At 48.4% G+C, this 25,339-nt stretch overlaps 1 protein-coding gene and 1 pseudogene across 2 annotated transcripts; both read left to right on the forward strand.

Moving 5' to 3' along the window:
- Rrp1b (ribosomal RNA processing 1B) lies at positions 1 to 25,339 on the forward strand. 2 transcript variants are annotated; one of them, XM_050141554.1, is made up of 16 exons: positions 1 to 198; positions 4,907 to 4,986; positions 6,457 to 6,514; positions 7,619 to 7,707; positions 8,397 to 8,458; positions 8,940 to 9,069; positions 10,739 to 10,803; positions 11,219 to 11,400; positions 12,341 to 12,429; positions 14,671 to 14,768; positions 16,097 to 16,116; positions 16,732 to 16,860; positions 19,442 to 20,187; positions 21,416 to 21,556; positions 22,534 to 22,597; positions 23,009 to 25,339. In XM_050141554.1, the coding sequence occupies exons 1-16, from the start codon at positions 69 to 71 to the stop codon at positions 23,200 to 23,202; spliced, it is 2,277 nt and encodes a 758-aa protein (XP_049997511.1). In that variant the 5' UTR covers positions 1 to 68; the 3' UTR covers positions 23,203 to 25,339. The 2 variants fall into 2 exon arrangements, with proteins under 2 accessions (XP_049997511.1, XP_049997520.1); XM_050141563.1 differs by lacking the exons at positions 10,739 to 10,803; positions 11,219 to 11,400; positions 12,341 to 12,429.
- Positions 12,436 to 14,193, forward strand: LOC126501140 (biorientation of chromosomes in cell division protein 1-like; annotated as a pseudogene).

Here is a 25,339-nt window from a genome sequence, read left to right on the forward strand (position 1 = left end):
CAGGCGCAATACAGACTGCTCGGTGGCGAGCTGCACGCGCGCAGCCTGGGGATGCTGGAGCTGGTGCGATGGCTCCCGCCATGCAGTCGGCCGAGCTCCAGTTCGCTCAGCGGCTGGCCTCCAGCGAGAAGGGTGTCCGCGACCGCGCAGTGAGGAAGCTGCGGCAGTATCTCAGCGCGAGGACGCAGAGCGACACAGGTGCGGGCCGGGGTCCGCGTCGCTGCGCTCGGCGAGGGTCGCTCTTGTGGGTGCGGGAGCTGCTGCTGCGGGCTGTGAGGCGGAGCTCCAGCTCCACGCTCAGCCCTGGCCCAGCTCGCCGAGGCCCGTTTGCGTTTCTTGTTTTCTTCTCTTGGATCGTGCCTGCAGGCGCTGGTGTGCGGGAGAGAGTTGAGGCTGCATTTCAGCCCCGGAGGAACTCTCGCAGGACCCGAGGCAGTAGGGCAAGTGTGAATACGGGAATGTATACTAGTAGGTGTGGAAAAGTACAAGAGGAAGTCTCTCTAAATGAAGCCTCCAGTGTTCTGTGAGATTTTTGACAGGAGGAAGTCAGCCAGGCCAACGCAGGTTAAGAGCTAAGGGTGCCCTGGGCCAGAGAAATCAGAAGTTGGCGCGCAGGGCGTGTCCAGATGAAGTTGAGCCTGGTGGCGGTGTGGCCAGGTTACTGGCTTTCTCGGATTTTAACAGCCGTGGAGCGCTTTGCAAGATTTTCGATCCTGAGTAGGTTTTGTAACTCTTGAGTGAACACTTAGGTCTGAACTGACTGCAGCGTGCTGTGAAGGTTTCAGGTTGCAGACGGTTGACTAAAGTTTAAACTACGTGTTGCTAAATCTGCCTAAAATTGAAAAATGGCTCAGCAGTTTGAGACCCAGTTCCCACATGGCAGCTCATAGCCAGTTCCTGAAGAGGACTCGCCCCCTTCTGACACCAGGCATGCACGTGGTGCACATACGTAGAGGCAGGCAAAACACTCATACACTTAAATCTTCAGAAGTTTTTTTAATTGAACTCTTCACCCATGTGATTCAGCTCTTGGAAAGCTGAAGGCAGCCAGGGCCACAGGACAAGCAAGATCTTATCTCCAAAAAAGAAAGAGAAACTTTGGTGAGAAGCCTGATAGAGATAAAAACTAAAATAATTTTATTTTTTTTTTAATTACTACATGTGTGCACTTTTGGAAGTTAGGTTTTGAAAGCTGTCTCTCTTCCACCCTGATTCCAGAGGTCAGACTCAGGTAGACCTGGCAGCTGTAATCCCTTTTGTTAAGGATTGCCCCCAGGAATTCAGTTTACTCCCATGTTTATAAGTTCCCTAGATGCGTGTGCTGGTAATTCCTAAACCTAACTTGGTAGCCCAGGTGTGCTTTAGCTACCCTCCCCTCAGATTAGTGGTACTAGCCTGATCCTTCACCTGACTGTCCCATGAGTGCCTCAGTGTCAAAAATGGGAATGACTCCTGCTCCACCCAAAATACCTATTCTCTGCCGCTGCTCCTTCCCTATGGCTCATACTCCCTTATTTCCCCCACACACAAACACACCACATTGCCATGGGCTCTCTTCATCCTCCACATCCACCCACACACACATCCTTTGTCCTGCCTACTCAATATCCTGCTTAACCAGAGCTTCCCTTCCCTTACCCAGATATCTTTCCTGCCTGTTCCCTAACTGGTCTCCTTCACTCCTTTGTGCCTTTTGTTTGTTTTTGTTCTTCAAGACAGTCTTTGTGTATCAGCCCTGACTGTCCTGGAAACCAGGCTGGCTTTGAACTCCCAGAGATCTGTGTGCTGGGAGCCCTCTTATTTTGTGCCTCTTTAATCTCTCCTTCACAAACTAGCCCAGGTCACTTTCCTAAAGCACCTCCTTGAAGGTCACAGTCTGTCAGTCAGGGTGTCCTCACCAGCTGTTCTAAGTCCTTAGTAATCAATAAAACCCTTGGAGGCTGAGGACACCAAACAATTGCTCGTCTCCATTCCTTTGCATTTCTGAATTGTTTTGCAAAGAACTCCACCCCTTCTCCCCTGGCAGCATCATTTCTGAGAAATCCCCCTTTAGTATCTCCCCGCCTCCTGGTTACCCCTAGAGTTATAAAACATGTGTCCCTTTATAAAATATGTAGTCTTAGATACTTGGTGTGGGGGGGGGGGGCTATTTGTTTTGAGATAGGATTTCCTGTAGCCAGGGTTGGTCTTCATTAGCTTTGTAACTGAGAGTAACCTTGAACTCCTTGTGGTCCTGCCTCAGCTGTGTACAGATAACTTTGTTTCTGAATTCCAAGGCTTGTATCATTTTCCTCCCAGCAGTGTAAGCTTCCATTTGTTTTCTTGGCCATAGGTAAAAGCACATGGAGCCTTAGGAGGCCTTCAGGAGACAGAGGCAAACACTACATCTGGACCTCGGGTAGCCAGAGAGCATGCTTCTCAGACCCCTTTGGAGACAGGCCCAGGAATACTAAGGATGTCTTAAAATACTAAGATGTCACAAGGACCTGAAGCCAGTTGGCTCACACCAGTACCCCGGGATCCTTCCTGGTTAGCACCACCCCCAGATTTGCTTATCTTGGTCCCCTATTCATCATCATGGCTAGTTTGTGGAATATAGAATGCCTTCAAGAAAGTAATAATAATAATTGTAGAGGGGCTGGGAAAATGGCTCAGCAGGTTAGAACACTTGTTTTCTTGCAGAGAACCCAAGTTCAGTTCCCAGCACCCCTGTGGTGACTCATGACTGTCTCTAACTCCAGCTCCAGGGCATCTGTCACCCTCTTCTAACCTCTGCAGTCACTACAGAAGCACATGGTATACATAGATGCAAGTAAAATACACATATGTCTAAAACAAACTAAAAACAGCTGCAGGGGCCAGGAACAGTGCTCTATCAGTAATGTGCTTGCCACAAGCCCCCCAAGCACCTGAGTTCAGGTGTTCAGCATCCATATAAAGACCAGGTAAAGTCCTGGAGGGGCCTTGATGGCCAGACGGTCTAGCCAAATTGGTGAATTCAAGGTTCAATGAGATAACCTGTCTCAGAAAATTAGCTGGAGAGCTGTTGAGGAAAATACCCAACATTGACTTCTGGCCTATATGTATGTGAGTGCAAATAAATAAAATTTGCAGAATGAATGTCTTCATAGTCACGGGACAAGAAAACCAAAGCATCTGCTGTGCCCCATCATAATAGAAGCACGAGTTGCCTCACATTTGCGTCTTGTTGACAAACTCAGTTTGTTTTGCAGCCATGCATCTTGCTGGGCAATCTGACATTTTAGTCTTTCTGAAACACATAGCTGTCTGTTAGCAGCATGAATAGATAGGCTCTGTGGTCTTTGCTGTCATGAAATGGTCACTGTGTTTTAGTTCATGGTGGCTCATGTGTCCTGGTGCAGTTGTTCATAAAGGCAGCAAACGTTTGTGAAACACCATGTATTGTATATAACGAGTCTCGGCCTACGGGATACAGCAGGGAATCAAACAGGCAGTCCTTGCCTGTCTTAGCGGTTCTCTGCCTTGAACGGTTCACACTTACTAAAGCCATGGTGCATCTTCAAATCAACCCTGTGGCAGTTTCATTTGTGACATTGCTTCCTCTTTTTTTGTTAATATTAGTATTGTGTGTGTGCACGCATGCGGGAGTGTGTATACGGGAGATAGATGTGTTACAGCACACATTCGGAGGTGAGAGAACAACTTGATGGGATCAGTTCTCTCCTCCCATTTTTATGTAGGTTCAAAAGCTGGAACTCGCCCTGAGGTTTGTGTGGCAAGAGCCTTTACCTGCCAAGCCGTTTATTTCCCCAGCCCCAGTTTCCTTTTTAATGACATAAAATGACTGGATTTCTGGTTGGCGGCGGCTAGAATACTACAGGTATTGTGGAAGTGAGGAGTTAAGGTTCTCCGCCTGAAAGTTAGAAGGAGGTGTATGTGTTTTGACTGTGGTGTGGTCTGGAAGATGATGATACTCTCCCCATCCAGAATGGGGACATGTTCGTGTACTGTGTTCATTTTGTGGAGAGAGTTGCTGGTGGACATTCTCATTTCAAAACTCAATGGTATTCCCTGTGAAGCTTTTGTATTCATGTCATTCTTTTTAAAATAGCTAAACCTAACCTGTTGTCAGGAACTAGATTAGGTAAAGATTTAAAAAATGTCCCCAGCCAGGAGTGGTGGCACTCACTTTTAATCCCCAAACTCAGGAAGCAGAGGCAGGCAGATCTCAGTGAGTTCTAGGCCAGCCAGAAAAAAGATACTCCGTGGTCAGTTATAGTAGTGATGCCTGTGATTCCAGAACTTGGGAGGCTGAGGCAGGATTGTAAGTTTCAGGCTGGCCAGCCTGGACTCATAGAAGAGCCCTGTCTTAAAATAGCAGAGGAGGAGGGACCCAAGGAGGCTTACCTAAGGATAGGGTGCTTATCTGACGAGTGACGTGCAGAACCGGCACCTCAGAAAGACTTTACACCAAGAAGAAAGCATCTTCGAGGGCAACTTTCAACCAAGACTGCTTCACTTCAGATACTTACTGCGTCTTTTGAGTTTTAAAAGGAATCAGATACTGTTTTTTTATCCCTCTTTAGTACTGTAAAAATCAGTACCTGTTTTTACCAACTAAACTCCTAGGTTAAAATAGGATTCTGTGCCTATTTTGAAAGTAAATATTTAGAGTGGAAGACTTGACCAAACCAGGGCTTCTTCCAGCTTTTCTGTTCACCGCCCCTTTTACCTGAGAAATTCTTACAGGACGCCAAATATATAGGTATGTGAACTAGTGAAACATGGCATGCTTGGAAGTTCAGGGCTAGGGAAAGATGAGCAGAGGACGGGGATGTGTGTGGTGGTTTTGCTGCTGGCATGGCATCTCTAAACATTAAGAAAAGAGTAGACTCTAAGGTGGATGTGCCCTTTTCTCCCGCAGGTTTCAGTCAGGACGAACTCCTAAAAATATGGAGAGGACTCTTCTACTGCATGTGGGTTCAGGACGAACCCCTTCTGCAGGTAACGAAGCCCCTCCCTCGTCATGTTCCTGGACCTTTGCCACAGTGCATAAGAGACGCTCTGCCGGTCTGTTGCCATGCCCAGACAGATGGAAGTAAAAGCTTGAAGGAGCCATTGTCTCCACCCTTGTCCCCTCAGGAAGGGGCAGCAGGCACTTAGGCTGTGCGTTCAGACATATCGGGCACCTGAGTCAGAGATTCCCTATTGCTCTCATCATTCCATAGCTTCCGTGGTAGGTTTTACACAACGTTTTTAGTGTTTCTGCTTTCTCTTCTGTCGATGCATGATCAGAAGCACAGCGGGGGGCCTGGAGGGCCTGGTGCCCAAATGAGCAGCCAGGCCCTGTGGCTCAAGTGCCGTGGGCTGCACTGGTGACTAGAATACACAGTAGAGCCCTGCCCACTCAGTCTGCCACCAGTTCAACCATAGAAGAGGTTTGTTCTAATGTCTGGAACTAGACCCTCCTCAGTAGCAGGGGAGTACAGGTCACAACACACAAACCCCAGTGTAGAGTCCTGCTGGGTAGCGCTTGCCTTATGTATGAAGCGTTGCTGCTTTTCTCAGGACATGTAGTGACTTGTCTCAATTCACTCTGTTGATTCTACTGAACATATTTTGAGTGGGATAGCAGGGCAAAATATTTTAAGATTATATTCAGAAGTAGCAACAAGCAGCTTTAGTGGGGGGAGGAAGAGAACCAACGAAAAGGAACATCATTTTCAAGTCTTGGAGTTCATTCAAGATGAATAAGGAACTCTGGGCACAGGAGGACCGGTAAGGGTGCTCATCTTCAGATAGTTGGAAGATGGAAGGCTTCTTCCTAGGCCACGCCCATTAGTGCTGCCAAATGGAGTCTGCTGTGCCTCCACTGCTCTTCAGTTTTGCCAAAGCACAACCTAGAGGAGTCTGTTGACAATCCAGCCTGCTCTGACCAGGTCTAGAAGGCCGAAGTGAAAACCCCATTGTACAAGCACCAGAAAGGTGACCCTGTGCCTTCTGCTTGCAACATTTGATATTCATGATAGATTCTGTTTAGTTTATATGTTAAGACCAGGGATGAGGTGTGGTAATGCACACCTTTAATCCCCAAGACTCAGAGTCAGAAGCAGACGGATCTCTGAGTTCGAGGCCAGCCAGAGCTATGTAGAGAAATACTGTCTCCAAAAAAAAAAATGGCCAACAATTTGGCGGTAAGGTTACTTCTCCTGGAATTATCCAAACTCTTAACCAGAGATGCTTTCTTGAACACAAGAGTTTTAGCATTTTTTCCAGAAACATCACATTAGCCTCGTAGTTCTCTATAAAGTTTGGAGTTTCACATCTGAAAAAAACCCAGGGTGTCTGCCACAGACCTAGGACAAGAGACGCAGGCTTTCCTGCCACAGAGGAAGGAGGGTACCGCCGCCCAAAGCCCTGCCACCACAGCCTGACCACTAATAACCGATGTTTCTCCCCAACCCACCTTTGCAGGAGGAGCTAGCGAACATTATTTCCCAACTCATCCATGTTGTTCACAGCTCAGAGGCTCGTAAGTCCCGCTGTTTTCCTGGCTTTCAGACTTCCTTGTTAGCGGGTTTGGTAGCTTGCCTGGGGAACCTAGTCAGTGCTTCCCTCCGTGAAGTTCGTCTTCTAGGTGTTGGTGACATAGGAGCCTCCTGCTAGCATTGTACAGATGTGATATGCTGTTATTGCTTTGAGATGCTGTGTTTAATGTTAACTGCGTAGTGAACAGAGATCATTCGGCATCCAAAGACAGATCAGAATCCTCCAAAGTCTCCAAATGCAAGTTATGTTCACACTTAAAAGCTGTGACATCTATGCCAGCACGTACAGTGACCTGGCCCAGATGAGAGCCATCGTGCTGATAAATCACTGTAATAAAGCATAGATGAGTTTACCTTAAAAGAAAAGATGAGTTTTCTGAAGTTGGACAGCAGTTTGTTCTGCTTGGCATTCCCCACTTGAGTAACCCTGGTTGGTTCTCTCGGTTCTAGCTGACCTACAACATGGAGCTTCTACATCTGTTGTATAGTAAAGATTTCATTTGTTAATAAGTTGTGCTGGACATGGTAGTCCATTTAGAAGGCTGAGCCAGGAGGTTTGTGAGCTCCAGGCCAGCCTTGGGTAGCAGCCAAACCCTATGTAGAAGGAAGTGGAGATGTTCAAAAATCAGTAAATCAGGAAAGATTTCCAATTTTAAAAGTGGTAGTTCTGTAACTTAAATAGCTTGTGCTGTGTCCCACCCAGCCAACACTTAACATCGAAAAATCTGTCTTTATACATGAATTGCAAGGATGCTCATAAGGATTAGTAGACAGGATTGGTTGTCAGATGCAGCTGTAGTAGAGAGGACCAGTGGGTTTCTTCAGAGGACTCTTAATAGGAATGAGGGTTTGAGGCAGATAAAGAACAGTGCTTTGGGGAAGATTCTGTTAAGAGATGCTGATAGTATTGCATTATAATGTCTTTATATAGCTGTAAGGAAATTATTAGCATATTTAATTATTGGCCAAACTCTGTCTAAGAATTCTTGAGGTAGATGTGTAAAGAGAACCAGGTGTGTTTTCTGTCGCTCCCTTCTTGCTGCGTGCTCATGTGGCAGCCGAGCACTGAGAGCCTCTTGTTCCTGCAGAACACCTGTTCCTTCAGACCTTCTGGCAAACCATGAACCGAGAGTGGGAAGAGACAACAGACGAGCTGCAGCTGGACAAGTACTGCATGGTAAGATCTTCCCTGGCATCCATTCTGTTCTCTTCTGGAAGCCAAGGTGGAGTTTGCTCAGAGGGTTTGGGGGAAAAGGTTGGTTGGTAGGTAGGTAGGTAGGTTTTGACTTTTCACAGGGTTTCCCTGTAGCACTGGCTGTCCTGAACTCATTCTGTATAGACCAGGCTGGCCTTGAACTCAGGCCTGCCTGCCTCTGCCTACTGAATGCTAGGATTAAAGGCTGTACCACCACCACCTGGCCTGCGAATTTTTTAAATACCTTGTAAGCAAGCACTAGAGTTAAGAGAAAGGAAGGCTGTTGGAGGAAAAAAATAAACAACACCCCAGGACGTGGGTGTGAGCTCATCGGGCAATAGCTGCTTTGTAGGCATTATTGAGACCTAGCTTCTATCCCCATCAAGAAAACAATGGAAGGCCAGGCAAGGTGTGACAGAATGTCCTGGTCCCGTCTTGAATCTTGAATTTTGTTTTCTGGGGGTTGTTGGGGCAGAGTCTCTGTGTGCTGTGCGGCCTAGTTTCTGACTCTCGGGACACAGGCACATACTGCTGTCTGGCTTAAGGTTTTTGATATAGGGGTTAAATAGACCTAAGGAAGTTGTCTTGCTTTGGGGATCCAGGGTTGGGCTCCTCATTCTGCCAAAATGATGATTACCTTTTGCTATTATTATAAAAATGTCGACCTTTAGCTGATCCGCCTGGTCCTGAGGCAGTCCTTTGAAGTTCTCAAGCGGAAGGCCTGGGAAGAAAGGTCAGTACGTTATTTCCATTAACATGTTAAATTATTTACATGAACACGTAGTGACATTGAAAACACGTCAGAGTTGCTAGGTGACTCGGTGGTAGAGAGCTTGCCTAATGGGGTATGAGGGCCTGGTTTTAATCCTTAGTAACCCAGAAAAAATCCTTAAAGAATAATAGGGCCCCCTAAGATTTCTGGTAATAAAACATGAATTGACTGATGTATGCACACCACGATGTAGTGCTATGAGAAGCACCATAGATCCTGAGCCAGGGGAGTTAGAGCCCAGTAGTTGTGAGGACGTTGAGACCGACTAGAATAACCGTTCTTCCCTTTAGGCCTCATATTGGTCGTTATACTGTGTGAGCAGTAAACTAATTGCTTCTGTCTGTTCTTTGAGAGGAGGGAAGTATTAGTGATAATGTCTTTTTTTAAAAAAAAAGTAAAGGAAAAACTGTGTTGTTGGGTTTTTTTTGTTGTTGTTCTTTAGCCAAATCAAACTTTTCCTGGACGTCCTGACAAAGGAGATCCTGAGTCCCGAGAGTCAGTCTTCCGACGGAGTGAGGAACCACTTGATTGATGCCTATTTGGATGAGCTTTCCATTGTGGGAGGGAGAGAGGTGAGGAGCAGCACTGCCATCCAGCAGTGTGGTGGGGCCACCGTGTTCGGGGTTGGCGTGGGCTCTGTCAGAAGTGCAATCTCTGTAACTTCTCCTGGAGTCTACTGTGCCCCAGACAGCTAGTGGACTTGTAGCAGAACTGTGCACTATGAGTGTATAGCAGTCTTAACCTATAAAATAGGATTGAGCCCCACACAGCTGCTGGAGAAGCTGAGGCAGGAGAGTCATTTGACCCAGGAGTACGAGACCCCATGTTCAGCCATGGTGGTGTCCGTCTATCATCTCAGCATTGAGGCAGCCTACCTCCCTCCTCTGCAGAAAGAGCTGGAAACAATTTGCAGAGTCCAGTATGAAAAGAGCAGGATATGTTGAGTGTTTCAGAAGCTGTAAGGGGAAAGGCAGTAGACAGCACCACACGGCTTATACCCCATGTATGAAGACAAAAAGCTGGAAAGAAAAGGTATACTTTTAGATAAAAATGGTCATCTCAGTCTGGGAATATAACAATTTTTACTATTTGACGTTCTATAGTGAACCTTTTATACATATATTAAGTCAAACTATAAATGATATATTTTTAAGAGAGGGGCAACCCATATACACACACACTGTAATCGATTAATGAATGAACAAATGAAGTTTAAAAGTAAAGAATGCCTTTGTCAGCCAGGCAGTAGTGGCACACACCTTTTAATCCCAGCACTCGGGAGGCAGAGGCAGGCAGATCTCTTTGGGTTCAAGGTCAGCCTGGTCAATAAGAGCTAGTTCGAGGACAGGCTCCAAAGCTACAGAGAAACCTGGTCTCAAAAAACCCTAATAGGTGGGTGGGTGGGTGGGTAGAAAGAAATAAGAATGCCTTTGTCTCCTGCTGACGTGGCATCCACGTGGCACTCGTGTTTTCCTTGCATTTCTGGAGATAGCCAGGGCCTACTGCTGGGCAGGTGCCACACCCAGCTGCCCCAGGAGACTTGAGTGCTACAGGGTCACCCGGATCAATTGATGGTTCTTTGGCTCACTGCACTAAGATACCCAGAAGACCAGAGAGAGGCTGACTTAGCCTGCTGAGCATTTCTGCAGCATGTCTGTAACTGTGTGTGACAGCGCGAAATGCAGCTGATCTTACCTGTGAGGGGGCAGGGACTTCCTCTTCTACTACATCATGTACTATCTTTCCCTCATTTTCCCTCTGACCCGCCCAGCAGGTCCTAAGTTACTACAGGGTCTTGAAGAGGCACTATCTGAAAGACATGGGGGGCGGGTACGGACGCCAAGCAGTATTCCTTGTCAAGGCATCCCGTTTATTGAAGCAAGTTTTATGTCTTATATACTCCTCAGTGAGGAGCTCGGGGCAGGGGGAACTGAGGAAGGGGGAAGGGGGAAAGGGAAGGAGGGGCTCGGTAGCTAGGCAACTAAGTGGGGCAGTTTGAAAGCTAAGCAGGGCAGTTGCAAGGTCAGTGGCTAGAACACCTGCTGTTAGTGATAAGCAGCAAGCCCTGAAGACACTCTGTGGTGCTTTCCAGAGCTTGAGTCTCCAAGGTCAGCACGTAATGTTTTGGCTAACTTTAAGTTTTCTTGTCTCAAGATTTTTACTTCAAGGTCCTGTGAGATATAAGAAAGGGGAAGCCTGAAATGGCTCCTGACATCCCTCTATTTTCTGTCTAAATTACAGCTTTTAGCGCATCAGAACCTCAAGCTAATTGATCCATTCTGCAGAATTGCCGCCAAAACTAAGGAGTAAGTGGCTCACATGTTCTCGCTGCTTTCGTTGATGCCTGAGGGTAGGGTTCTGTTGTCCTGGAACTCAGAGATCCACCTGCCTCTGCTTCCCAGGGCTGGGATTAAAGGCACACATCACTGCAGCCTGGCTAGAACACCATTCCTAATACCCCTCACAGGCCTGAGGCCAGCCAGCCCAGGCTACACAATAAGATCCTGCTCAGAAGGAAGCAGAGTTAGTGGTCTCTAGAATCTGCAGTGGACCTGCTTTAAGGGTGCCTTTGCGTCTCTGCTGAGCAGTGGTGGGCACCCTGGGCCCCAGGCAGGCACCAGGCATGCACTTCCCTGAGCCATTCTCCACTTTGCTCCTTTCTGCACAGGCTCCAGACCGAGTGTTTTAATCACATTCTCTCTGCTGTGCTTCTACCCTCAGCCACGCACTGGTACAGACTATAGCTAGGGATGTTTTTGAAGTCATTATAGATCAGTCTGCTTTTGTACCTGAAGAGACTGTGGAGGAGCAGAGAACCAAAGTGGGTGACAGTGGCCTCTCTGCCCGAGAGACCCCTGCAGACAAGCTGGCCTGTACAAAAGCAGTCTGCGGGAAGAAGGCTGGTGAGAGCATTTCCTGTGTTCTTTCTCTCTGAGGGTTGGCTTTGTTTTGCTTGTTTGTGGATATTGGTCTTAGCTGTGGTTGTGTGCGTGTGTGTATACTTTCATGTGGAGGCCAGATGTCAACGCTGGGAGTCGTTCCTTGGGTTTCGTGCACCTCTTATTTGATATGGCACCTCTCATTTTGTTATGGCACATCTCGTTGTCATGCACCTCTTATTTTGATCTGGCACATCTCGTTGGCCTGGAAGATGCCTGATTAGGCTAGATGGCTAGCCAGGGAGTCCTGGGGACCTCCTGTTTCAGCCTTCCCCGTGCTACCATGCCTGGGATTTTTTATGTGGATTCTGAGGGTTGAACCCAGGCCCTTGTACTCGTGTGGTGTACACCTGCCTGACCAAGCCTCCCCAGCACCTCTGGGTTTTGTTTTTTAAATCTCCATAGGCACTTGGTTGGCATCTCACTGAATATAGCCCTCCCACCAAAGAGTGAAGCAGGGTAAAGAAGAGACATGTGCACAACCAGGGGCCCCCAGGAGAAACCCAGCGCTGCTCACACTAGGCCTGACAGATTCTGTCCCTCCAGGAGCTCACCTTCTTGTGAAGTGTGGCCTGTGCCTGGGAGAGCTGCCTACAGTCAGGATCACACCATGACTCCCCTGACACACAGGTTCCTTCTAGGAGCCTTTAGTTGTTTGGTGGGGGGTAGACTTGTTCAGTATGGACCTAGTACTGGGGGTAAAACCTGGAGCTTTACAGAGAAAATAGAAAGACAAGCATTTTTAAAAGAGTAATTCGTATCAATCCCTAGGCAGCAGTTGCTGGTGCACTGTAATTTTTCTTCCTGGTGATGGGGATTGAACCCAGAGCCTGGAGAGCTGAATGAAACACGTCTATTCTTGAATGTCAAGGTTTTGTCTTTGTCTTTGGGTGTACTTTGACAGCACTGGGTGAATGCCTCGGAGATGGAGCCCTTGGCAACAGAGAAAGAGACAGCTGGGCAGCATTCAAGAATTCAGGGTCATCTCTCCAGGTGGGGGCAGCTTTTGCTTTTTATAGAATGTGGATTGCCTGGGGGTGCTTGGCTAGAGAATTAGGGTCAGACAGAGCTCATTAAGCCTTAAGACCTGAACTGTAAAGTCCTTTATAATCCTCTCTGTAATTAATGTGACCATTCTGAGCTTGTTGGGAACAACTTGAAAAGAATGAGATTTTAAGTTGGCATGGTGTCGCGCACGTGGAATCTCAGCACATAGTTCAAGACTAACCTGGGCTACTTAGTAACATCCTGTTTGAAAAACACAAAAAGAAGCCAAGCATGGTGGTGCACACCTTAATCCTAGCACTCAGGGGGCAGGGGTAGGCAGATCTCTGTGAGTTCCAGACCAGCCCAGACTACATTAGAAAGACCCCCATTTCAAAAATAGACAATAAGTACAGGAGAAACAGGCGCCAGCAACACTGTGAGCCCTGCTGACTCTATTGTCCTCCATTGTCACTGCAGCCTCAGTGGGGCCCTAGGTTTCTGTGCATCGCTGCCCACGGCTCCCAATGGAGCAACCGAGCGCAGGCCCAGGTATGGGATGCAGCCATGGCAGACTGTACGGGAGCAGGCACAGTAGGCCAGACCTTGGGACCAGTGGTGGGCTCGAGTGTGGCAGGGGACCCGGTCAACTCTGCTTCACTGCCTCAGGGAGACCTGCAGCTCAAGAGCTACGGCCAGTTCAACAGCTTCCGCTGAAACTGCCTGGCTGCTGTGAACACCAAGCCCTCTTAGCAGAACCTGAGGCAGAAAGGGAATAATTTTGTGTCAATACACTTGGACAAACAGGACTGGAATCCTGCAGTGAACAAGAAATCAGTTGCGAAATGGCTGAGGCAGAGTGTGGTTCAGTCAGGCATGTTGGAAGCAGGAGTGGGTGGACAGGATCATTTCCCCAAACTAAATCACATCTTCAGACCACAGATAGAGCGAGCAATCCATGAGTTCCCGCAGCCCAGCTAAAAGAAGCTGTGCCAGCTCTCACTCCCACCGCCCCAGAACCTGAAAGCCAGGATCCTCCAGCGCTATCACAAGATGCTTCCTAAGGATGGATACCTTTGGAAAATTCCATTTTAAAGAAGAAATGAAATGGATTCTGGTTTCACATGAATATAACTTTAGTCATCCATGTCACTACTGATGTCCAGATTTGGCCTTGACTGGGGTGGTGTATATTGGATGGAGAGCAAGTTTGGTGGTGAGACATTATCCAAGGGTCCGACCACAGTATTGACACTACAGAGTGACTTGGGCTGTCCTGAACAGACACTTGAATATGGACACTGCATGTGGATGTTAGCACCTGTGCTCTGCAGTGTGCAGAAGCCAGGCTGTGGCTAGCAGCGAAGGGCCATGGGAGCAGCTGTTTGACAGTGGGTTTTGCTACTGTTGTTAGAGTCACAGGCTGGGATGTACAGCGCTTAGTGTCAGCAGCTAACTGACACTATTGTAACCGTCCTGTGCTTGGGGATTTTAGTGGTTTCCTTTCTTTGGTCAGAGGTGACTTGGAGCCCTGGAGTGAGTGAGGAAGCTGAGACTTGGGGTACAAGGAAAGCCGCAGGGGCGAATCACTCTGGACGTGGTGCTCAGTTCTCATGTTTGTGTTTCTAGGAGAACGGCTCTTAATAATACATAGCAGACATTTTACAGTTAAGAATTTTGAAAGGCACCAGTGTTCGTCTTCTGCCGTGGCTGCCTGTTTTCCTTGGTGTGGCAGCGCTGGCCCTGCTGCACTGCTTGGGGGGTTTTGATTTGTTTTTTGAAGCAGAATCTTGCTCTATAGTCTAGGCTGGAGTTCATGGCAATCCTTCTGCCTCCCAAGTGCTGGGAATACAGGTTTGCACCACAATGCCAGTCTTCCAGTTTTGGTTTCTGGTTAGTCGATCAATGGTTTGTACAGGGTCCCTTTATAATGTAGCTTTGGCCATCCTAGAACTTCTGTGTAGATCAGGCTGGCCTTGAACCACAGAGATCCACCGCCTCTATCTTCCAAGTGCTGGGAATAAAGGCACGTGCCACCACACCCACCCCAGTTATACTTTGAAAAAGTACGAGTATTAGAAGTTCTAAGATTGAGAACCCAGGAGGAATATAAGTTCATCAGGCAAATTTTGCCCTTTGTATGAGACCACAGTCTAGAGAGAACTACTCACGCCCAAGAACATTCAGAAGGCGGCTCTGGTAGGCCAGATTGGTTCGCTACCACTCATATGTCTTATCTCTTCTTGGTAGTTTGACTTAAAGGCTGTTGCTGATCGACTCTTAGAAGTAGCCAACTCAAAGAGCACCCCTCCCTTCAACCGGAAGCGGCTCTTCAGACTGATCAGAAAGTAAGCAGTGATTGAGAGCCCATGGCCATAACACTGTGGACCAACATTCTCCTGCATGCTTTTTTCTTCTTCTTCTTCTTTTGTCTGTGTGTATGACTGCAGGCCAGAAAAGGGCACCAGACCCCGTTACAGATGGTTGTTAACCACCATGTGGTTGCTGGGAATTGAACTCAGGACCTTTGGAAGAGCAGGCAATACTCTTAACCTCTGAGCCATCTTTCCAGCTCCCTCTTCTTCTTCTTTTAAAGATGTATTTATTTTTATTTCGTGTGTGTGTGCACCTCCTTTTTCTTCATTTTTCTTTATAATTTTATTCATTAGCTACATAGCACATATGTGAACTTAAGCCAGGGAAAGAAGCAGCCCTGCTCACCCATACAGCTGTAGGGTGGTGGTGCCAGCATGCTCCTCGAATGTCACTATCGACACACCAAGGGGCTCATTACTTCACTCTCACCTTCAATCTCACCTCCCAGCAGGGTTGTGCCAAAGGGGTTGGGTCATCTGGTAGTCCGCGTCTATGTCACTAGGACCATGGAGCCATAATAGATGGTTGGCCAAAAAGCCAGTAGGTGTGTTCTGACTGCCTGAGAATGACAGCTGTCTGCTCACCTCACTGGGTTAGCAGGCACTGGCCTGACAATGGCCCTCTATGGTATGAATGCCTCAGAACAAACTAGCTACAGATGGTAAGCTCTGGGTTCAAGCGAGAGACGCAGCTTCCATGTGGAAAGTGAGAGTGGCCCCGGGTGATAGCATGTAGATCTGACATCTGCATGCACATATGCTCACATGCAGACAGGCATACATACCAAAAACATGGCTTCTAAAGAAAGAATACTCTGGAAAATAGCATTCATAACTTCCTATACTTCATAGCTTGGTCACTAAATGTTTGCCAAGGTCTCCAGTGTGGATGCTGGATCCTACCTGCCTACTCCAGCAACCCAGCCCAGCCCCATGACCTCCTTCGTATCCTCAGCTTGTTTATTTGGCCTAATGCATATAGTTGCATAAGAGAACCCTCTGCCAATGTCCCCTGGACAGAAGTAGCATGGACTGTCTGCCTTCAGAGACAAGTGGGGAAGATGCTGGCGCTCTGGGTGTCTTGTGTGCCAGAGAAACTCTAGCCACTGTGTCCCTTGCAGTGTTGGTGGAATTGAAGGTGCCTTTGTTCTGGGTTTCTTCCTTCCTGACCCATCACGTCCCTAGATAGAGCTGTCCCCTAGCCTCCCCTGTGGAGGAGAGGATGGGGAATGCACATCCAGATTCCTGCTTATGTCCAGGACCTGTATCTACCACGCTGAACTCCATGTGTTCCTTTTCAGGTTCCAGAACCCCTCTGAAGGTAAGAAGAGTCGGACTGTGAGTCACACCCAGTGCACACCCAACAAGGGCCTCCCGGCCAGATTCTGAAAAGTGGGACTTCAGACCTTCATGGAAAGTGACTCACGGGGGACAGACCACAATTAGGTTCACGTGGCATACCCAAGGGAAGACCCTTTGCACCCACTTTCCATGCATCTGGTGTCTACTGTGTGTGGATGATGTGGTATTTATTTGAATTTTTATTGGTGCTTTCTACAGTTAAGTTTTTAATGGGGAAAGGGAAGGCAGAAGAAGTGGCTTAGTGGTTAAGAGCTCTGGCTGCCCTTTATAGAGGACCCATGTTCAATTCCAGAGCCCACATAGAGATCCAGTGAATGCCCTCTTCTGGCCTCTGTGGGCACCAGGCACATACTTGACACAAACATACATGTAGCTCTGGCAGTCATCATCAGTGTGTTTTCAGGCCAAGAGCCGTGAGTTCGCTTGGAGAAGCAGTTGGTAGTGCAGGTGATGAAGCAGAAGTTAGGCTGGGGAATCTTCGCTGGAGGGCAAGGGAGGAGCTCAGGACCTGGGCTACTGCAGCAGACGCAAAAGGGCCTTGGAAGCTGACCATTGTCCCTTTGCCACCTACCAGGCAATAGTGCTCAACTCAGTTTTGCTCAGGACATTAGTGCTGATGAAAATGGTCAAGCCCTAAGTCAGAGGAAGCACAAGAAGAAAAGAAAGAAGCTTTTAGAGAGAGCCGCCTTGGACAAGGAGAAAGGTAAGCTGCAAGTCTTAGTCTCGGGCCTGAGAAAGACTCACCTATTGCTCACACCTGGGTAGCTCTGGGCCGTGAGGTCTGAGGACTTGTGAGCCAGTGTTCTTATGAATTATTGGCGTAGAATAACGTTTCTGTATGTGTTTTGGGGTTTGGTTTGCTGTGGTGTGGTTGGGAGGGGGGAGTTGTTCTTAGAAATAGAACCCTCTTATGTAGCCCTGGTTTGCCTCAAACTCATGATCTCCTGCCTGCACCTCCAGAGTACTGGGGTACCATGCAAGCAGCATCACATCCACAGATCCCCTAGGTTCTCTTATTTTCTTTTTTATACAATTAATTATTAATTAATCTTGTTTATTTGTTATTGCATACCAATCCCAGCCCCCTCCCTCATCTTCCCTCTCCCCTAATTTACTCTCCACACACCCCCGCTCCTCAGAGAGGGTAAGGCCTCCCCTAGGAAGTCCACTTTGTCTGTCCCATCACCTTGTTGAGACAGGACCAAGACACACACACACGGGCCTAGGCTGAGGCTCTACAAAATCACTTCATGCATTAGAGTTAGATCCTGGTCCCACTGCCAGTGGCCCCCACCTACTGCCCAAGCCACACCCTTGTCACCTGTATTCAGAGGTCCTAGAGGTTTTTATTTTCTGTGCAGCCGCTGTTCTGATCTCGTTTGTGCAGAGGTGTGTGCTATTGAATGGTACAGGGAGAGAATAGGGTTCCAAACACTATCCTCTGTGTGTGTGTGTCTTCTGACTTTAAAATTATTGGAAGTCTGGGCTAACAAGGTGTCTCAGCAGATAAAGGCACTTACTGCCAAGCCTGAGTTCAATCCCCAGGACCCATGTGGCAGAAGATGATTGAATCCCACATTTTGTTTGTTTGTTTTTCAAGACAGGGTTTCTCTGTAGCTTTGGAGACTGTCCTGGAACTAGCTCTTGTAGACCAGGTTGGTCTTGAACTTACAGAGATCCACCTGCCTCTACCTCCCGAGTGCTGGGATTAAAGGAATGTGCCACCAATGCCCGGCTGTATGTTAAATATTAGGGCCTGGAGATAGAACTCAGAGGCTAAAGAGCACTGCCAACTCTTACAGAGAACAGGTTTGATTCCCAGCACCTACATGGCAACTTAGAACTGTCAGTAACTAGTTTAAGGGGATCTAGCACTTCTGGCCTCTACATGCAGCACACATACATATGAAGCAAAGTAAAAATAAGTTTTGAAAATACTGAAAAACATATGATTGAAAACATCTTGCCAGGGGCTGGAGAGATGGCTCAGTGGTTAAGAGCATTGTCTGCTCTTCCAAAGGTCCTGAGTTCAATTCCCGGCAACCACATGGTGGCTCACAACCATCTGTAAAGAGGTCTGGTGCCCTCTTCTGGCCTGCAGACATACACACAGACAGAATATTGTATACATAATAAACAAATAAATAAATAAATATTTAAAAAAAAAAAAAAGAAAACCTCTTGCCATTTACACATTTCTATCAAGATCCGCTTGAAGGTTTCTGGTCACCGGAGGAGAGAAGTGGGACCAGTTAACAAAACTAGCTGAGGTCAGAACTTGTCTGATGGTGAAGGTTGCAAGATCCAGGGACTGGAAATGGGTCCAGCGGCAGAAACCTTTCTCAGTGTGTGTCAGGCCCTAGTGCCGTCCCCAACACCACCAAAAAATAGTCTTGGCTGGGCTCTAGAATCTCAGCATTCAGGAACCTAAGACCCACTGCACATTTGAGGCCAGCTTGAGCTACTGTGACCACAGTTGACAGGAAGTAACCTAAAGGAGGAAGAGCTTATGTGGGTTTACAGTTCAGGGTACAGTCAGTCCTGGTGGGGAAGGCATGGCAGCAGGCGCCTAAAAGAGCTCAGCTCACGTACGCAAGCCAAGGAGCAAAGGGGACAGGGAAACTACAGGGCCAGGCTGTAAACCTCAAGGACTTCTTCCAGCAAGGCCTACCTCTCAAAGGTTCCACAGCCTCCCCAAATAGAGGGCCAAGTGTCCAGATACATGTGCCGGGTATATGCAGGTTCACAAACACCAAGGCCAGGCAGGGGTCGACAGTAGGTGTCTTCCTCCATTAGCTTGGCTAGACTGAGCTTCAGGGATCTGCCTGTTCTATCCTGGACACACACACACACACACACACACACACACTGTCCCCAGCACTTGGGTTACAGGTCCACATTATGCCATCACACTTAGCTTGTATGTGTGTCCTGTATGTCCAAACTCAAGTCTTCTCGCTTTGACAGCAAGCAGCACTTAACCTGCTGAGCCATCTGCTCAACCCTCCAATGGGGGTATTTTAATTCCAGACCTTAACAACTCTGGTGAGACCCTGCCTCTAAAGGAGTGTGCGCTGTTACAGTATACCTGCATTCCTATCACCCATGAGAGGTAGTCATGACGACCAGGGTTTCCTACAGCAGCCTTGGCTGTATAGCAAGTTTGAGGCAACTCTGAGTTACATGAGACCCTGTCTCAAAATAAGTAAACACACTGCCTGGCTGCCCGGCTGCCCAAGAGTCACCAGCAGGGCTGGCACACTCACTGGTCTGCGTCTTTGTAGGAAACATAGTCTCTCTTGATGGTGAAGAGGACAATGGAGGCAACATTCCCAAGAAGAAAAGGAAAAAGAAGAAGAAGAGCCACTTCCAGGCTGAGACTCAGGACCTGGGTGCTGTTATCATGCCACCAGCAGAGAGTACTGACCTTGAGCCCAACAATGCCAAGAGGCAGACCCCACAGGCGTGTGTGACTGGGCCTGCAGCAGAGCCCACAGCTAGCATCAAAGAGAACAGCTCCGAGCCAACACCCATCTTTCCCACGCACAAGAAAAGGAAGCGGCCAAGAAAGAAGAGCCTGAGGGCCCACAGAGAGCTTTGGAAATCTATCCCTTTGTCTCAGGAGGATGTAGCAGAGAATGATCCTAGCAATGACCGGCCCCAGAGCTCTGCTGCCCAAGTTTCTTCCTCAGAAGGTGTCCAACGGAAGAGGAAACGGAAACTCAGGGCTGTCCCTGTCAACAGTGGTGGCTTGACTGTACAGAAGGCAGGCACCCCAACAAGCCCTAGCGAAGAGAAAGATAGCCAGACCACCCTGCCCCAGTGCAAGAGGCCACAGAAGAAGACAGTGTCCTGCAGTCTTGACCTCCATGATCTGTCCAGTCAAAAATCAGCAATCTTAAAAAAGAGGAAGAAAATGAAGCTGATGTCAAAGTTGGTGGAACACAACGGAGTGACTGAGTCCAGCGCCGGGCAGATCCCAGCTCTGCTAAGGGGGGAGTGCCCAGAACGTGGTGCTGGGCTTGACCAGGTATGCTCAGAGGACTCAGATATCTGCTAGGGCTAGGACGTAGGGACAGCCAGACTTAGGGGACGCAAGGGTTAGAATGAACTGCTTTAGAACAGTTCTCACCAAGCAGATGGCAGGTTCCTGTCTAGGTGGCCAAGTGAAGGTGACCCATTCGGCACCATATGTTCCACCTCTTCCCTCACAGACCTGATGTCTTGCCAGGTCAGACAGGAAGCACGGAGCTAAGACACTGTCAGAGTCAAGCCTCCATTCAAAACTGCTCTCTCGGTCCAGCCCCGGTGGCAGAGAGGAAGCCTGGAGCTCTTAGACTCTCAGGTTAATGACAGGGCGTTCTTCCTCTGTAGACTTCTGAAGCTATAAGGGCGACCCAGGCTCTTGTGTTTTTGCCATATCTAGGAAGCATGCTGCTTCTGTGCCAGGCTCAGTCCGGGTGGCAAACACACCACCATGTGTTCTTTGCTGTGGCCACCAAGCCACCAAAATAGTGACTCCCTGGCTGTCCAGGGAAACATGTGACCCCTGTTCAGCACCAGTGCGTGCTTACACATACTGCTTTGCGGTGCCTATGTATCGAAGGTGAGTTCATGGCCAGTAAAGGGTTACTGAAGGAGAGCACAGCACTGGGCTAGCCTTGGCACATCAAGGCCTTTAGCCTTGCCCTGGTAGAGGCACGAATTTTCTTCATAGCCCTTGGAATTGGGGTAATTGCTAACTAGTTGAGGCCAAGGGAAGTTGCTGCTTTCTCTCTTGGTATAGGGTTGCTTTGGAGCATGCCAGAAAGCATGCTTCAGCAAGGGGGGCACCACCAAGCTCCAGCCAAACAGCCCACATGGTGCTTCCACACTCAGCTTCCCAGATGTGGGGATCCCCAAACCAAAGCCACACTACACATGCAGCCCACATAATATCTGGGCACAGATAGAAACGTGAGAGCTTAACAGGTGGACTTGAAAGGGATGCTTACTCCATCTGTGGGCTCTGGGGTAGAGCCTAAGGTTAGACCAGTGGGCTTTCCAGCAGAGATCCCAATATTGTGATCCCTGCTGGCACAGGGCCCAGAAGTGAAGTCTGCTCCACTGAGCAGGAGGGTTTCTGGCAGAGCTGACAAAAGAAACTGTGGGCTAAGGGGCTTAGGGTGGGTCAGCCTCTAGCACTTCCCTGCTGTGCTGTTCTGGTTTCTTTCCCTGTGGGTGTGAGTCTCCTTCCTCCCGACTTCTCATCTTCACAGGAAAGCAACAGGAATCTGAAAAAGCCGCTGAAAATGGAGGATGACTTTGTGAAGTTTGACACCCACTTCTTACCAAAGCCCCTGTTCTTCAGGAAAGCAAAGAGCAGCTCTGCCATCCGTCCCCAAAGTCCTGCTGTCCAGGTGAGCCCTCCATAGCACACCCCCACAGGGATACGCAGACAGGTGAACTGAGTTCTGGGTGCAGGTGGTGAAGTCTACCTGGCAAGGAACTTGGGGACTAAAGGGGCCCAGCTTCCTCGTCTGACCACCTGCGTGTGGATGAGCCACAATTCTAGAAAGAGGCAGAGCTCAGGAGGGCTCAGGCTTCTAGGGACATCTCAAGTAGAAAGGCTCATCATTAATTATTAATTCTGATAGCTTGTTGGGAAATCAAATAATTTGAGGTCCTTTGCACAAAAGTTTGGGGATTTTGGTCTGTGATGGCGTGCCAGCAGTAGAGCATTTCCTCAGTACTTCTCATGGCCTTGGGTGCTATCTCCAGCAAAGATTTTAAATTCATACCCATTGCCCATTGAAATTAGACCCCATTTTAAGTCTAATCTAACCAGTTGCCTGTGAGCTACAAGTTGCAGCTTAGACATTCTGGACCTGCTTGATGGCTTGGCTGGTAAAACTGCTTGCCACCCAGGTCTCACACTACCTGAGTTTAATCCCCAGAGCCCAAGGGGAGGACTGACTTCCAGAAGTTGTCCTCTGACAGACACACACACACACACACCGTGTCACATGCACATCCATATCCACCATACACCTAATAATAAATAACTTTTTTAAGTTCTGGGACAAAATAAATGATTATTAGCATGTCCTTACAATTTGGGTGGTAAATTTGGAATTCCAAACATCCATTCTTCTTTTTCACTGGGAATGTGGTGTCCATTTGAAAAATCTGGGCATCTGTGAAAAGTGAAGGTCATGGGCAGAAGTCTGGTAGTGGAGTCTGTTTAGGTCATAGCATGCTGCCCCATTAGCCTTTGTGTGTGTGCAAGTCAGGAAACAGACTGCAAGGGCCTTCCCTGGGTAAGTTCTTCAGAAAATTCTCAGGGAAGGAGGCTGAGCACCTGTGTTACCATGGTTACTCCTTTGTTGTTCTGCAGCTGAATAAAACACCCTCCAGCTCCAAGAAAGTCACCTTTGGATTGAATAGAAACATGACTGCAGGTGAGTGGGTGGGCTTCTGGGAAACTTCCTTGGGACCAACCAGCTGGAGCCAGCTCAGGGTTCTCCAGCAGCCAAAGCCCCTCCTGTCCCTGCCTATTTCTGGGTCAGACAGTTAAGCAGTGCTGGCAGATCTGGCATGGGTGCCAAGGAAGGGAGAGGTTTCAGGGTGTTTGGTTTTTTTGGAGATAGGCTGTCTCTGTGTAGTTGTAGCATTCCTGGAGCTCATATGTAGACCATACTGGCCTTGAGCTCACAGAGATTCTTCTGCCTCTGCCTCCCAAGTGTTGGGATTAAAGGCAGGGAGAGATTCTTGGGGCCTCCTGAGGCCACCAGGAAAGGGATGAGGTGGAAGCCATTTGTCCCGGTGTTCTGGTTCTGTCCATCCAACTAATAACCTTTCCTTTCGGACAGAATTTAAGAAGACAGACAAGAGTATCCTGGTCAGCCCCACAGGCCTCTCCAGAGTGGCTTTTAACCCTGAGCAGAGGCCACTGCACGGAGTGCTGAAGACGCCAACCAGCTCCCCCGCCAGCACTCCTATGTCAACCATGAAGCTACCAGCCACCACTCCGAAAAGAAGGCCAAGGGCTGCGGACTTTTTCTGAGAGCCAGCATCCCTTTTTAAAGACTGCTTTTATACTGGATATTCTATAAATTATAACTTTTAAATGTGGGCTTTTTAATTATTTTACAAATCCCCGTGAACGGGGCGAATGTTCCAGGCCTGAGCTGCTGTCCCTGTCCCTCCTTGCCTGAGGTGCAGGCCATGGTTCTGGTCTGAGTCCATGCACACTCAAGAGGAGGACTAAGTGATGTGGGTATGAGGAGCCCCTCTCCTCGGTGCCGTTGCTGCACCTACCGCAGTTGGTGCCGTTCTGGTTACTCGTCTAAGTCTGCCCTTGTGAAAGCATGTCAGCTTCTGGCCCATTCTGTGGATTCTGTGGGCGTTTGGCTGTTTCTCTTGAATGAGCAATAGTGTAGCTTTTCTACGTGTGACCAGCACGGGGTGGACAGGTGCGGGATGGAGAAAAGCCACTCTGTCCATGAGGCTTTTTCTCCTCGGCCTGAACTGTCCCTGTCTTCCTACCTCTATAGCAAGCCCAAAGTGTCTTTTCAGGAGGGCCAGTGCCCCCAGGCTGCTGCCCACACACGCACAGTTTCCCAGGCCTCGGGCATAGTTCTCAAGCTCAGTAAGTGAGCCCAGGGCCTCTCTGGCTGCACCTGCTTTTTTTTTTCCCCAGTGTTGTCTGGACCCCAGGCTCTTGGCAGAACAGGAAGTTGGCCGCATGTGCTGGCAGCTCTGTTACCTAGCACACAAGCACCTGCATCCGCAGGTTTTCTGCAACACTTCAAGCTTGCATTAGTGCAGAATCCCGGGGAGACGCTCAGGCTTCCAATGAAACAAATCTGACTTTTTCAGAGCAAAGCCTACTTGGCAATTGGCCTTGTCTAAGGAAACTACCTTGGGTCTGAAGGGTGGAGCCTCAGGAAGGGGCACAGCCAGAGGCCCAGATCCTCCTGGTTTTGCCTTGAGGCCCTGGCTCCCAAGCACTCAAAAGTGCTATCAGTTTGCCCTATGCTCAGGGTATGCCCGGGTACCTCCTACTCTGTGCACCCTTATGCAGAAGCCCCAGTAGAGGATATCAGGTCACTACTGCAGGGATCGCAGAGTTGCTAAGTCTGCCTCTGGCTTTACTCCTAAACACAGTCAAGGGGTCCACTTCCTGTTGTTGGACCAACTGACTCATGGATAACATTCCTGAGAGGAATGAAATGACTTTGTCTTTTGCCTGCTCAGTAATGAAGTATATCAATAGGCCATAAAAAATAGAGATATTATGCTGTTGTCAGAATAGGTCGTGTGCAGTGTAACTTGTGGTGGCATGACCACAGTGTGCTGAGTTTGACAGTCATACTCAAAACAACCTGTGTAGAAAAGATTAAGGTTAAGGCAGCAACTGCCGTTAGCTTTTCATTTACAAAGTTCAACATGTCCAGTAATTTTTTTTTTTTCATTTTAAAGTTATGTTATATAGCCAAGTTTTGTGAAGCAGCAGGCAGCGGTAGTAGAAACATCCGCAGCATTTTCACGCTAGCTACCCATCCTCAGGGACCAGTGAGCATCCTGGAAGCACATGTAATTCCTGCCGAAATTACTCCCGGGGCAGAGGGCAACCTCTGAGTGCTGGGTTTACAGGTGGGCACTGCTGTGCCAGACCAAGATTTTTGGTTTTATTTCTTATGCGCACAACACAGGGAGGCTCTGCCACATGAAGGAGTACGTTTAGGATGCCATCGTTGTCCTTGATGTGTGTTATTTCCTCTAGTAAAATTGCCGGGGAGGCCAGAGAAGCAGATCTTAGTGCTGGTGACCTAAACAGCACTTGAGAAGATGATGGTCTTAGGAGTGTGGATGTGGTCATTTTTACAGTTTAATTTCAAACTTTCTTTTTTCTCCCAGCTCCCCAGGAGCTCTCGTGTATCCCATGTGGCCCCACACTGGTGGTCGTCCTGCCTCATCCTCCCTAGTGCTGGGACACAGTCCCCTTTCCGAACTGAAGCACTGGGAGCCTGAGGGCTCAGGAAGCAGTGGCCTCCCTGGGAAGTAGGTTTGTGTTCTCTGTGGATCACCAACTGCCCACAGTGTAGTTTGTTTACGATCAAATTGTATTGGTTTCTCCAGGGCTTGTCGGTACAAACCAAAGCCAAGAGCAATTAAAAGAAATATGTTTTTATCCTCAA

Source organism: Alexandromys fortis, unplaced genomic scaffold (assembly GCF_014885135.2).
Source record: "Alexandromys fortis isolate MF-2015 unplaced genomic scaffold, M_Fortis_MF-2015_v1.1 scaffold_9, whole genome shotgun sequence".
In the NCBI taxonomy this organism is placed as follows: Eukaryota; Metazoa; Chordata; class Mammalia; order Rodentia; family Cricetidae; genus Alexandromys; species Alexandromys fortis.

Excerpts from the sequence above, each read along its gene's own strand:
- Rrp1b (XM_050141554.1), top strand. The coding sequence starts at position 69 with ATGGCTCCCGCCATGCAGTCGGCCGAGCTCCAGTTCGCTCAGCGGCTG. Across the intron at positions 199-4,906 it reads GAGGACGCAGAGCGACACAG|GTTTCAGTCAGGACGAACTC; the intron begins GTGCGGGCCGGG and ends TTTCTCCCGCAG. Across the intron at positions 4,987-6,456 it reads AGGACGAACCCCTTCTGCAG|GAGGAGCTAGCGAACATTAT; the intron begins GTAACGAAGCCC and ends CCACCTTTGCAG.